A 14,857-nucleotide genomic window follows, 5' to 3' on the forward strand; every position below is an offset into this window, starting at 1 on the left:
AAATCATAACGCATATCCACCTGAGAAAATTCTTATAGCTCCAATGTGCAATTATTGCTTTGTTGATGCTCTATACACCTTGCGACCAAGTGATCCAAAGAGGTATAATGAATCATCTGGCTCTTAACAGATCTTCCAAAAGTCTCACATTCCAGCTCAACGAATTTCTCAACTTTGTATGTTCCCTGTGAGCTCTCATCTAATGCTATCACGTTCAAAACTGTGAGCTTTTGCGGCGACGGAAGGAAGAGAATATCCTTTATCTGATTATTCATTTATACTCAAGCGACATTAGATATCCTATTTTTTATAAACTGAAATATATCCTTTGTACTTGTATATAATTTATATCTCGTATCAGGTGTGATGGAAAGGAAACTAAAAAAACTCATAAAAAGAACAAAGATTTTTCCACTATTGAATTCAGCACTTTTTTCTTTCAAACTTATAATAAAAAAATAATATCTGATAACTTAACAAAAATCTTTCGTTCACGTACGAGTTTGACTCTTCTGTTAATAAGAAATTTTTGGTTTTTTTTAACTTCAGATAAACCTACTTCGACTTTTAAAACCTTGTATTAAATAATTCTTTACTACGCTGAAAAAAATTGGAGAAAATATATTGTTTTTAGTTTTCGTATGCTACGTAATACTTTAATAAAGATTTTGATATGTTAGCAATCCTTCAACCGAAAAGTACCACACACAAAATATTTTAAGTATTTAATTTTTAAAAAGTTTTCGAACCAAAATTTCTATAATGAAACAATTCTTTGACTACAGCGAGTCTTCTTAGGTACTTAATAGAGAACCGATTGTAAGCCCAGATGGGGCTTTCAGACCTTCGGAAAATAGGCTAAACCTCTAGTCTGAAGACGGTCTTAGAAAAAGACGATTCTTCCCAAAGCGTTCGGCTCGGACTTCAAGTCTTCCTCATTGGTCAAATCTAGAATTTTCTTGCTTTGTCAATTAGTTGGGGATTTCACAGAGCACGGGATTTGGGGCTCTGTACTTTGAATTATTGATATTTTCTTAATTATAGCTTTTAAAGATTTTTCTTGCTGGCTTATTAAGTTTAAAACCTTTTTAAAAAACGGTTCATGATAAATTGAACTTTAAACCAGTCTTACAAAGAAATCCATGTGAAAGACAGAAAGAAAAATCTTTAAAAGCTATAATTAAGGAAAATATCAATAATTCAAAGTGCAGAGCCCCAAATTTCATGCCCTGTGAAATCCCAGACCAATTGACAAAGCAAGAAAATTCTAGATTTGACCTTTGAGGGAGGCTTGGAGTCCGAGCCGAAAGCTTTGGGAAGAATCGTTTTTTTTCTAAGCTACCCTATCCCCCGACGCACACCGGTTCTTTATTATTTAAATTATTCGTCGGAAAATACTCAAAACTTCTTAGGTACAACATTTTATTTTCCAAAAATAATCGGCTAACAATAAATAAAAATAAAAATTTTTAGAAACAGAGCCCTCAGCAAAATTTCTGTTAATATAATGACAGAATAAGTACTTAAAAATTCGAAAACTTTTCGAATCAACTGTACTGGGATATTTGTCTTTACAGTTGTTAGTGAAATGTTTGAGTAAAATATAAACGGATATGACCTGGTGCTTTTTCTCCTTTATTTTCTCCTACGATATTTCGGAGCCATATAAATAGACTTAGCAATAGTATAAGTCATATGAAAGTGAACGCAAAGTGCCATTTTAGAGTCATTTCGGAGTAATCGTGAAAAAAGGTCTTGATGCACTTAATTAAGATCTTAAAATATTTAATACATACCTAGAAATTCCGTTTCAAGAATACTTCCTCTGTGGTATAGTGAATAATATGAAAGCTACATACAGCTTTCTTTTATAAATTAACTATTACCATTTCAATCAATTTATGACAAAGCATGTTTCTTGGGTGTCGCCACATTGACTCACATGTCGCTTTTGAAATTCCCACACAAATCCTCACTCGTCTTGATCCTCATCTCTAGAGCTATTCGCTTTGGAGACGTTGTGCTGAAGGAACTAGAAGGAATTCGAAGCGTTGCTCCATCTAATGCCACCTTCCCATTCTCCCCAAAATGTTTAACTGGAAACCCTTCGTCATAACTTTTTGGGGTGAACAAACATCGGTAATGTATGAATGTAAGCCGGATGAAGTACTCCGGGCACGTTTCTCGTTGTTGGCCATTGTGCTTGTGGTGTCTGGGCAAAAGTTGCTGGTGACTCAGCCATGTCAACTATTCCGCCCTATAAACAACAATATGGCATTTTTACACTTGGTGAAATATCCTCCAACACAAAGGATAGAACCAACCAAAAGCGCACAAAAAAATCAGAGTTTGGGGATGTCCAATTCAATTGACACAATGAAACACTCTCTTCAAACCAGAGTCAGCGAATCGAATGGGAAAAATAGTACAATGGCTAAGGAAGTAATTTAATAAATTTCTTAGCAAATTGTACTTCTGATTGCAGATAGTCTGATTGCAAAAGAACAAAAAAATAAGCTTTTCTGCTGTTGATTTCAAAGCTCCCAGGAGAAAAGTGCATGGTCTAGTTTATGGCCAACATTCTAAAACACTCTCAGTTACTCGTAAATTATTAAAACTAATTTTGATATCCATTCGCAGCGGTGTCTGGAGAACAAGGAGCGCATTAATTTTTACACCCTCATATCTATAATACATATTTATGACCCTTACAACTCATTTCATGGAGTGAAGAGTGCTGGTAATTGACAAAAATAATGGGATGTGCAGGAGACTCTACTTTTGCTGGTGAAGTTGTGGAAATATGATTAGGAGATCTTACCACGTGAGAGGTGACTCTTGGACCATTTTCTGCACCTTGCACCATCCCCAGCATCGCGTGAGAGGTCATTCTACTTTACAACCTTACCTTATTTAATCATTTGTCGTCATCACCGTAAATCGACCTCTGAGGTAACCTTGTGAAACTCACTAAGAGCACATTGAAAGTTTTACTGAGATATTCTATCAAGGATTTTAGGAACAGAGAAACTTTGGAAATAAATTCGGAAAAATTCAATAAAAACTGTTTAATATAATTTGCATAACAGAGGCGATATTGGTAAAAAAAATTGTCAGTAAACATCATTTTTTAAATATAATATTAAATAGTATACATTTTTAGCGCATAAATATAATAAAATGCTCCTATATAAGTAAAAGTTGCGTAGTTACGTACCATCTTTACATCTCAAATATGGTTTATAATCAGTACTGGCGTGGAATGATAAGTTTTCGATACTATCGAATCGATAATGTCGATAAGTCTGTATCTGATAGATTGAATGAATAACAGTTTTTTAAACATTACTGAACCACTTATCGTAGCGATCTTAGAAAAATATTACTATTGATCAAAACTCGTATCACCCATAAAAAGTGTAACTATCATTTACAATTTTCAGAATCGACAGTCGATACTATCAAAAAGTAGTTATCATGTTACCCCTGGTCAATTTTACGTATTTTGGTGACTAAAATGAAATATTTTACTGAGCACAAAGTTTTTTGCTTCAGTAGATGTGGTGATTTATTTTGGGTTTTGTGTCTCACGTAACACACGTAACACCTTAATGGACGCAATGATTTTATGCTTCTTATAAATATCATTCATTCTAAACCTTTTGATCGTTTAAAAGTTGTACATAGCTTTAAGAAAGACCTTTGAACCCATTAAAAGAAATATCAAGTTAATAATTAAGAAATTTCTAAATTTTACCTGAAGTGTATGATACTGTAGCATATACTTAAAGATTTAAAGCAAACTGTTCGTTGGTATAACACTTTTCACAACATAATTAAATCACCTTCAAAAGCTAATTTGATTCAGTTCTCGGGATTTATTCTCAGACTTGAGGGGATTATTTCTCACTCTATATATTCTCATAAAGCTTGGATAAAGTTGTTTCTCTTTGGACTTTAAACTTTAATCGTTCTATTTATCTTAAGGTAAAGTTGTTTAATCCAGCAGCAAATTTTTTGAAAAATCCGTGAAATTTTTCACCATTGTAAAAACCATACCTTTCGCTCTGTACACTTTTGCAATTTCGCGATAAGACATGGGAAATCCCATGTAACCCCAAGGCAAACAGTGGAATATAATGCAAGTGTCACATGGAATGAATTGTGGCTCCGTGATATCTGTAGCTAGTACATTTGTTCGAAAAACTGTGAATATGACCTACGACCTCGTGCTCAAATAGGACACAATGTTGACCACTGAATTGTCTGCTGACTTCCTCCTCTTTCACACTCTGCTACCCAACTCTAAACATCTGTCCGTGGCGACTTCTGTGGAGGAAATTTCAGCAAAAAGCTCTAGTAAGGCCTTCCGGGGGTGGATGGGAATTGAATCTGCAACAGTGGATTTGTTGCTCAGTCGCGTGAAATGGTGAATGAGAAAAATTTTTGTGGTTTGAATTAATTAAAAGGGTGGAAATGTGAGTGGATTTTTCATGGTATATCCTGCACTGAAATCAACTGAAATCCTTTTGGCAATGGAAGTGCTCTAGAAGAAGTCATTTTCGCAATTGAAATTCCCATCACGTCTCACTATCTATCGCTTAAACGCTGTTAACCCCCGAACCCTCCGGGGAGACTCTGCATTTGATGTGAATTTGCAATCTGAGAGGAGGAAATAATTTCCGCTGTAATTTTGATTTTCTCACTCTCCACCCATATAAGATACTTTCAACCTCCCCAAAAATCCTCCTGAAAAACTGTCTGCACAAGTTCTCAGGGATGCCTTGGGCACATACCCGTCGAATTGTCAATTGGAGTAGTAGTCGATAATAAGAGTAAACCAAAGCCAAAACGTGATTGTCTCTAATTTCGATTTACTCCAGGAAAACACCCACAAAATCTTTCAACCAGGCCAGGAATTTTCTACAAAGACGGTAAGATTTGGATTGGGGTAAGTATGAGAAAATACCAGAGATAGAGGGTGGTAATATATAAATTCCAACTATATGGGACATGCTACAACTTTAACGTAGGCCCCCTTCTTCAAATGCCAGTGGCGCAGTAAGAGGAAGAGGGGAGAATACCTGGGTTAAAGATGTTAAGGGGAAACTAGACCACCACCGAACATGGGGTAGCACCGAATACTCATATTTATTTCTAAACTACTTTGACAATTTCAACCATTTTTTCAGTGGATATATGGACGAGCATCACTATAGTGCTTATAAATTCGTACAAGTTTTGTAGGTCATCTAGAATACTAATCTGATTAAAAATCGCAGGATTTAGTGCTACCCCATGTTAGGTGGTGCCCCAGTTTATCCTTTAAGAAAAAAGCCAAAACCAATTGTTTTTTTCTTCAAAAATTACTGAAATTGCTGAAAACGATTAAAAATTTCAAAGATCAGTAAATCAAGAGAAAAACGTCTTTCTATCATCATCCTTAAATTCAGTCTTAAAGAGGTTTGTTTAAGACGCTATTTAATGACAACTGTTCTAGGACATACATGTGGAGAGAGAAAACACATCAGACCGGTAGGCTTTCCGTAATGTCATATTAAACCTGTCTATAAATCAAATCGAGTATAGAACCTACCTGAATGTCTTCACTTTTTAAGAACACTTTATCACTGTATAAGTCAATAAGTCTGAAGAAATTGAAACATGACTTAAATAAAAGGCATCCCTAGCTTAAAAGAAATGAATTAATAAAAGTCACTATAATACATTTGAATCGTTAGAATACGATGATATGGTCACCGAGGGGTCCTAGGGGTCCTAGGTAAAAATTTGGGAAAAGAACTTATAAAATCGAGGAAATATCCCAAGTTACACAAACTTGTCCGCACGACGTAAGTTTTAGTAAATCTGATATAGTAACTCAGTCGTACCTGAGGCCCTTCGAAGATACTATAACACTGCTTTCTCAATAGAATTCGAGCAGTAAATAGAGTTTATGTTTCTATCAAATGCAATACCCCCAAATGGAGTTGGCAAAGTGTGATACAGTACGTAGACAAAAGATGTGATTTTATTTTGCAAAAACCACATTAATTACCTTTAATTGACCGAATTGCCCCACCACCGGAGAAGACGCAAACCGAGGTTCGAAAGCTTTGGTAAAAGTTCGATGTGCTTTTATTTGAAAAGAATGAACCAGTGCTTGATTTCATTTGAATGAAATAGTTGATTTGTTAATTTTGCCACTCTTGCTGCACTAAAATAACATTTTAATTACATCTTAATATAAATAATTAAAAAGGGGCATAGAAATGAGCTGAATCGAGGAATTTTACAGTGCAAAGCTGCATCTTTGCATTTTTTACTTCACTACAAAAAGGTAATTTTTTACTTGAAATTTACAGTGCAGACAAATGGTATGCGTGATAATTGGATAATGAAACTTTTTAGTTTTATTCTCTTTTTATTTTTTTTCAAATTTTTGTGGAATAGAAAAAAATATGCTGGGGCCGCACAATCTTACTACACCCCTGTGAAATGGTAGAAAGAACACCGGTGAAAATCCTCCCCAGGTTAGAGGAGAAGGTCTGAGAAATATCCTGGCGGAAACTATAAATATAATTTTTTGCTTCGACACAAAAAAAGAACCTTTGTGCTTAAAAACTTTTCCATATATTCAGAAATCAACTCCCCCACCCAGCAAATAAAATGAAGAAAATTGCTCTGGAAAATATTCTGACTTATAGAGGGGTCTTGTGCAGCAAATCAGAAAGTAATAATTCGGAGAACAAATGTTTCTGTCGTGATAAGGGACAATTAGGACAAGGTGAGATACTGATTACCACCTCAAATCATTTTCCGAGGTATTTTTAATGCCAAAATGGAATTTCAGAAATCATGCAATGAAAAATTTGAGAATATAAATTCAAAATTCAGCTTAAAAAATGTTCGTCTATCAACTTTGATGGTCTTGAGAGCTCAAACAAGTGGCACGAGAAACTCTTCATCCATTTAAATTGAGTGAGAACTTTTATTTAGTTGCTTATCCATTCTATGAGCAAGCACTCAGAATTTCTGAATAGTTGAATAAATTACCTGGAAGTTATCTGTAAGCAATACTAAAGATGCTTGATGCGCTTTAGGTGCTTAAAGTCGCAACAAAGTGATGGCAATTCTGCGGATTTATGTGTGTGAATATGCTGTATTTGTATTCATAACTGTTACATTATATGACACAGGTTAAAGAACGAACTTTACTTTCTTATAAAAACTTACAATGAAAGATGATATAACCACTTTTAAACTATTGAAAATTTAATACCATTTAACTTTCATAAGTGTATTTGAAAAACTTTGCTGAATTTTATTGTACCCAAGTCAACTACTCTGAAGATTGAGTCTTTCTTCAAATTGTGCACTTGACAGTTCTACCTGTACTTTAAAATTCTAAGGAATTTTCAATGGATATGCCTGACAGATACAGAGTCTTGCTCATTCCAATACTTGATTTTTTTTAAAGCAATAGTTTCGAATTAGATTTCGATTTTTAAGAAAAATAATAAGTTTAAAATGAAATATCTGTCATTAAAAATTCTTATGTGGTAACTATAAAAATCTTACTTCAGTTAAAGTAAAAATTCTAATACGTTTTCATGTACATTCAATTTTTCTTTGTGGGTTTTCTTGCATAAGCATGCAATCTCCTTTCTACTACTTTACTTTAAATAATCAATTTTGAATTGATTGCGGCGTTTAATGGGTTACGTGGAATTTGCAATTTAAAAAATAGTATATATTTTTAGCTAAGATTCTTTACAATCTCAGCTTTTGTGGTCACACGGATTGGATTTACACGTTTTGACACTCATAGATCACGAATATTATATGCGCCAAAAATCGATTTTCGTGGATGTCCGTCCCGTCCCGTCCTGACCCGTCTGTATTATAACCACTTCTGGCGAGAGAACGGAAAGAGATATCGATAAGCGGTTTTCGGAAAATTTTAAACGCCAATCATAAGTTGATGATGTCAACCCCCCCATCCCCCTTCCTCCATTTTGGTATACTCCTAAATTTTGTATTCTCAATAATTCAGCCCCTATGACATTGATCATCCTCAAATTTGAGTATGTTATAGCTGGGCCTAAGAGCTTTCCATCGATAGCAAACATAACCCCCCTCCGACCCCCTCGGCCAGAGCTAGATGGGGTCAAAAATTAAATATTTAAATAGATATATCTTTGGTTCTAATTATCGGAATGCGAAAATTTTTTGTGTTATGAAAGGCTCTCGTGGCGTGGAGTACTACAAACCTCAGGGGGGTGACATTAGCTCTGAAAAATGCGACCGGTTTTAGTGTATCTTTTCCCCTGTTTTCGTACACATTTCACGAGATATCTCCAAAACTACGTAGGTTTCTAATTTAGGGTTTTCGGTTGCCATTTCGTTATTAAATTGGCTTTTATTTTGTATCAGTATTTTTTGTTAATTCATTTTACAATGACAGAAAACAGCTAATAAACTAAAAAGTTTTTTCGGCTCGCTAGATACATATGGGAAACATAGGAAATGTCATGCCCCTGACAAACCTCATGACACAGTAACTTCATCCGATTTAATCGAAGGTTCGATTAATCGAAAAATCGAAGGTTCGATTAATCGAAAAATCGATTTTCGATTAATCGAAAAATCGATTTTCGATTAATCGATCTAGAATATTTCGAAAACCAGACGATGCTTTTTCTTTAAATTTTAGTATGTTGTAGCTGAGATCGAGACCTTTCCAACGGTGGGTCGCAGTCTTCCCTCGATGTTCCCTGACCCGAGCTGTAACCAAAAATGTCTTGAGTGGACTGAGTTTTTGGTGTTTCTGCAGCGGTTTTCATAAAATTTTAGTATATATTGTATCAGAGAGCAAGATCTTTCTGACCGATGGATCCCATCGGTCTCTACCCCAACCCATTGTACCCCAACCCTTACTATATCCATATAAATCGGACTCTATCTCTAACGCCCTAGACACACTTACGACTTAAGCCGAGAGACAACTTTATGGAAAATGATGGAAATGTACTTTGAATATTATTTCTAATATAATTACGCTAGGGCGTCTCTCGGCTAATCCTCAGGTCTGTCAAGGCTCTAATATTTATTAACCGATGTCAATGATTTTTTTTCTTTTGTTGGCCTTCCCCACTCAGACTATTTAAAATAGAAAATGACCAGTAATAAGCCCAGATAAGCTTATGGTAGCTGAGATTCTTTACAGGTGACCTCGAAATGCGTGCAACTCGGGGTGCCTGCAACTCGGAATACGTGAAAATTCGATTGTAAGTTGAATTTTAGAGGTGAAGAATCGCGTCAAGCCAATTTTATCCATTTCGGTGGGCCGAGAACTGTTTGCAAGAACAAATATTCAAAATAAAAATTTAACGATTTCTTTGGATTTTCTAACCTTTTAACTCTTTGATGATATTTCTTATTTGAGCTTAATAAAAAAAATACAACATTTACATGTAAACTGCGTTCCAAATTTGCTGATTTTTAATCTTTTAGTTTCAAATTGTTTAAAATTTCTTTATTTTTTGTTCCTGTTACTAAAAATATTACAGCAGCTAAAAAAAAGAAAACTGATTATATTAAAATAACACTTATTTTGTATTATAATTTTCAAAGCGTATGATTATGTGGCGTTAAGCGCATTAATGTGACGAACAACGTGAAACGGTCATCTTGGTGGGGAACACCGGGAGTAAAAGAAGCCGTTTCAGAGAAAAAGAAGGCTTATAAGCTGTACATACAGCGTAAGGATTCTGAGTCTCGTGATCGTTACGTTGAAGCGCGAAAGGCTGCAAAGCTCGCAGTTAAAGCCGCTAGAGAGGAGGCGTGGAAAAAGTTCGGTGAAAAGCTGGAGCTTGACTACAGGATGGCAAATAAAACTTTCTGGCAAACAGTCCGAAGACTCCGAGGGAAGAAGAGCAATTCCATCCAAGGAGTAACATCTAAGGATGGGAATCTTTTGACTAAAGAGGAAGAGGTTTTAAGTCGCTGGAAAGAGTACTTCTCGGAATTGCTCAATCCTCAGCAAGGCACTGATGGTGACGTACCCATGAGTAAAGGCAGGGAGGAAAGTAGTCCTTCAGAGAGTGAAGTCCTGTATGCAATCAGTAAATTGAAGGATGGAAAGGCTGCAGGAATTGACGAAATACGTCCCGAAATGCTAAAACTCATGGGTATAGCGGGTGCCAATTGGCTCACGCGTGTCATTAAGGTGGCTTGGCAAAGTGGGAGAGCACCGAAGGACTGGCAAGTTGGGGTCATTATACCCATATTCAAGAAGGGAAACAAGAAAGATTGCTCCAATTATAGGGGAATTTCCCTTCTGAGTTTGCCTGGCAAAGTGTATGCCAAAGTCCTTGAGAGAAGATGCCGAGAAATAGTCGAACCCAGACTGGGTGAGGAACAATGCGGGTTCAGACCTGGTAGAAGCACCACGGATCAGCTTTTTACCCTGAGGATGATTGTCGAAAAGGCTTGGGAGTATGCAATTCCACTCTATGCTTGTTTCATAGATTTGGAAAAAGCATATGACCGAGTACCGAGAGAACAACTTTGGGATGTACTGCACGAGTACGGACTGGATGAGGAATTGGTGGGAGCTATCCAGTCATTGTACAGAGACTGTAGTAGCTGTGTTCGTGTAAACGGATCCAAGTCGGAAGGTTTTCAGGTGAGTGTTGGACTGCGCCAGGGGTGTGTTCTATCACCATTGTTGTTCATAATATATATGGACAAGATTATGGAACGCAGTCGGGGGCAGAATGCGATTCGTATTGGGGATTTCAGGGTGAGCCATCTCCTTTATGCAGATGATTTGGTTCTTTTTGGATCTTCCAAAGAAAAGCTTCAGCGCACACTTGACCGATTTGTAAATGTTTGTGCCGAAACAGGTATGAATGTGAACGACAAAAAGTCGGAGGTAATGGTGATTTCCCGAGAATCTGTGGGATGCACTCTACATGTTAGTGGAGCCTCATTGACACAGGTGAAGAAGTTCAAGTATCTCGGGGTGTTATTCACGAGTGATGGTAGGATGGAGGCAGAACTCTCGTCGCGAATCGGTCAGGCTTCTGCAGTTGCGAGGGAGCTTGGCAGAAGCGTGTTGAGGAAGGCCGAGCTTAGTCGATCGGCTAAATTATCGGTTTTCAAAGCTGTGTTCATTCCTATTCTCACCTATGGTCATGAAATTTGGGTAATGACCGAAAGGGTAAGATCGCGAGTACAAGCTGCCGAGATGAGGTACCTTCGAGCGGTTAAGGGAATCACTCGTAGAGATCGAGTGAGGAATGTGGCCGTTCGTGAGGAACTAAGAGTCGAGGAGCTGCTTCTTCGGGTTGAGAGATCACAACTTCGATGGTATGGATATGTTCAACGCATGAATGAAGAAAGATTCCCCAGAAAAGCTATGCAAGCCATTGTGAGGAGACCTCGGCCTCGAGGCAGACCTAGGACAAGGTGGCTGAATCAAATTCAGGATCTTGCATGGGAGCGCCTTGGGATCGAACTCGAACATCTTCCTGAAGTGGCGGAGGACCGACAGGCGTGGGCTGTTAACCTTGGTGTCATGGGCCCGCGACCCCAATAGGGATAAGCGGTTGAAAATGAATGAATGAATGAATGATTATGATGGGTAAGAATAGTGGTAAGAAAAGTGAAGATAATTTTTTGGTCTTTATTCCATTTCAAAGAGGTTTCAAGGTTAAGAAAATCCATGAAAGAAATTTCTAAGTCTAGTTTTCTTTTATATTGGAAAATATCGAAAAATTTTACCTTGGAAGTGATCGAACTTTAAAATTTTTGAATTGAAATTTTGCCCCACCCACATTTACTTTTTACTATTTAAATCTTTGTCCATAATTTCTTTGAATTTGGATTGCTCCACCACCGTTTGACTTTTCAGTCTTTTCAGTTAATGTTCTACACATAACAATTTTCAATATAGCTGAAAGATTAAAGAATCCCTTTAAATTGCAACTTTAGTTTCAGTTGAATAAATCCTTACAAATCCAGTTTTTTTCTCATAGTTAAAACCATTTATTCTCCACAAAAAAGTCTTTTCATGCGGAGGAAATTTTGATCCAAAACATTCATATTTTCTGATATGGAGAAAAGCTCATGTCACGTGTGACGGATTTATACACTGTGTGACACAAAGTGGGAAAAACGGTTTTGAGCTTCTGGAGTGCATGCAAGCTGTCGCAAGTCCTACGAGGGTGGATTTCCCCGGCTGTGACTGTTGACATCGACAGTGTGTTTTATGATGGCGTGAATACTCTGTATGCGGTAAAAATTTTCATATCACTCCACAGGGAAAAGCAGCGGTAATCAGTCGTGAATTCACCACTAATTCATATCTATACCTGTTCCGCATCTGAACACGAAGGTAATTGTGCTAATTGAATAATGTTGCTGAAAAAAAAAACTGAAATGCGGGAGTTCCCATTTGCAGATACAATTCACAATGGGATACCATGCAGTTCTATTATTGGAAGCATGTCCAGCAGCTATTTTTGGCGAAATTAAAACATCTTTCCCGGAACTGAAATGTCTGCAGCAGGTCTGTAAGGTAGCCTCAGAGAGAGTGAGTGAGAGCTTTTTCCACTTAATTAATATCATATACCAAATCTCAAAACGCCTGATACATTAACGTTATAGGGGAGAGCCAGGTTATTATACACAAAGAATTTATCTTAAATATTGAAAAATTTGAGTTACATTACAACAGAATCAAATAAATCAACTGTTCTTAACGTTTTAACTAGTTTTAATGAACGTCGCTAAACCTATTATCTATTTTCTCAATTATCTAAAAGTTGAGAAAATAACCAATACGGGGCGGTTCATTGATTATCCAAAATTTTTGCGCAAAATGGTAGACGGAAAAATTAACATCCTGTCGAATTTGTGGCCTTTATCTTCTTTCCTGGGGTGACATGATAACTTGTTTTCGAAACTATCGACTGTCGATTCTGAAAACTTTAAACGACAACTGCACTTCCTTTAACTATATTAACAGTCACATTCTTTTAAGAATGTTACAATAAATGATCCATCAATGCGTAAAAAGTCGACATCCAGTTAATCTAACAGATATAGATTTATCGATACTATCGATTCGATAGTGTCGAAAAGTTATCATTCCACCCCTCCCTGGTTTGAATTCTGGCTTCGAATGTGCTTTCTAGGATACTTAATCTATCTAAATCAATAGAGTTTGTAATGAATTAAAGTGAAGAATTTATATTCTGTGAAGACACGGATTTAAACCTATATTATAAACTCAAAGTTAAAACAACTCTATGGCAGAGTTGAATTAAATCTACGAATATCGATGTAATTGTTACTTTTTTTCGTTGCAAAATTTAGTAAATAGAGTTGAAACAACTCTTCGTGCGAATTGAATTAATTCGTCGGATATCGATGTAATTATTACTCTTTTTCGACGTAAAATTTCATCTCGACTGAAGTATATGCTTAAGTGTTTTCGTTTTAAGACTATAATTCAGTCAAGAAGATTTTCATGTGACAAAGTTCATATGGAACATCAACTAGAAATACGCCTAACAGTGTTTCATGTAGATATGTGCGTGCATCATACGTGATATTTCGCTCGGACTATATGGAACTTGAGATCAAGAAAATATTAATAAAGAAAATGATAAAATAAAAAAATAAATAAAATTGCAAAAACTATCCATTTTGGAATTTGAAAGAGTTATTTTAACTCCAAAAACGATTTTTTTTTAAGTCTTGGAACTTGTTATTTTAACTTTTAAAACGAGTTATTTTCAGTCTGAAAAGAGTTATTTTGAAAAAAAGAGTTTGGAACACAATGTCACTTTTTGTATTATACCCACTACTGGACAACAATTGCATGCTGAAGCATTGAATGAACTGTTCAAGTTAATATTACTCATGTTTCAGAGCTCGAATAAATAAATAATCTAAGCATAGAACTGATAAGGAGATGAAGAAAAATGGTTATATAGAGGAAGGCTTTAATGGTTCGCACATACGATACCTTCAAACTGCTACCTGAAAAAGTTAGGAGTCTAATTGTTTTTTCTTAGTTTCAGGAAGCAAGAATTAAAAACAGGTCCAAAACTGTAATTTTGCTGTGTAATACTTCGTACGATTTCGCAAAATTAATATCACTTTTCTGAAAAACGACTATCACAGGGGGTAGAGGCGTTGTTAGGGTTTATATTTATGTAAAAACCTTTTGGGCTAGAGAAGGCCGTTTTTGTGGGTTGAAGAAAATTTACAAACTTGACTTACATTTATCGATCGCACATAGAAGACATTGCTTCTTTGCACATTTTCCAGGAAACTTAATTTTAGATGCGATCTCTCATATTCACGTATATTGTAATTTACCGATTTGGTCCACCACTAAAAAGTGAAACTTAAAATCTTAAAGTCGATAAACAAGAAGTAATTTGACTCAAATAGGCCACAGTTGGGTAATTGTAAAATAAATTTTACATTTCTTTGATATAAAAATATTATTCAAGCTTGCACAAACTGTATGTGCAACGAAAGAATCACATCTACAATAAGCTCTCATAGCTTACAACTGGTTTTTTGAGCATCTTTGATATAACCTCACTTTTGTGTTGTTTTTCGCGTCAAAGAAAAAAATATTGCCCGTGAGAGACGGTTTTGTGAAAATTTTGGCCTGTTTACCCTCTGAAGCTCAATCTCTGTGCTAAATCCCGATTCCTGTAGCTGTAGGTAGAGATGGTAAAATTTCAGAAATTTCACAGCAGTCGCCATCTACTTTAGGCGGAAATTCATGAAATTTATTAAAATTTACCAACTCTAGCTGTAGGGACAG

At 36.1% G+C, this 14,857-nt stretch overlaps 1 protein-coding gene across 1 annotated transcript in view; it reads left to right on the forward strand.

Annotated features, from left to right (window-relative positions):
* LOC129803568 (uncharacterized) overlaps window positions 1–13,214 on the forward strand; it is a 43,735-nt gene extending 30,521 nt beyond the window's left edge. The window contains exons 3-5 of the mRNA XM_055850279.1: window positions 9,659–10,270; window positions 12,470–12,601; window positions 13,206–13,214. Of these exons, the coding sequence (XP_055706254.1) occupies window positions 9,659–10,270; window positions 12,470–12,601; window positions 13,206–13,214 (753 nt within the window). The remainder of the gene's footprint in view (window positions 1–9,658; window positions 10,271–12,469; window positions 12,602–13,205) is intronic.
* Window positions 13,215–14,857: the final 1,643 nt, after the last annotated feature.

The sequence above is a fragment of the Phlebotomus papatasi genome, chromosome 1 (genome assembly GCF_024763615.1).
Source record: "Phlebotomus papatasi isolate M1 chromosome 1, Ppap_2.1, whole genome shotgun sequence".
Classification (NCBI taxonomy): Eukaryota; Metazoa; Arthropoda; class Insecta; order Diptera; family Psychodidae; genus Phlebotomus; species Phlebotomus papatasi.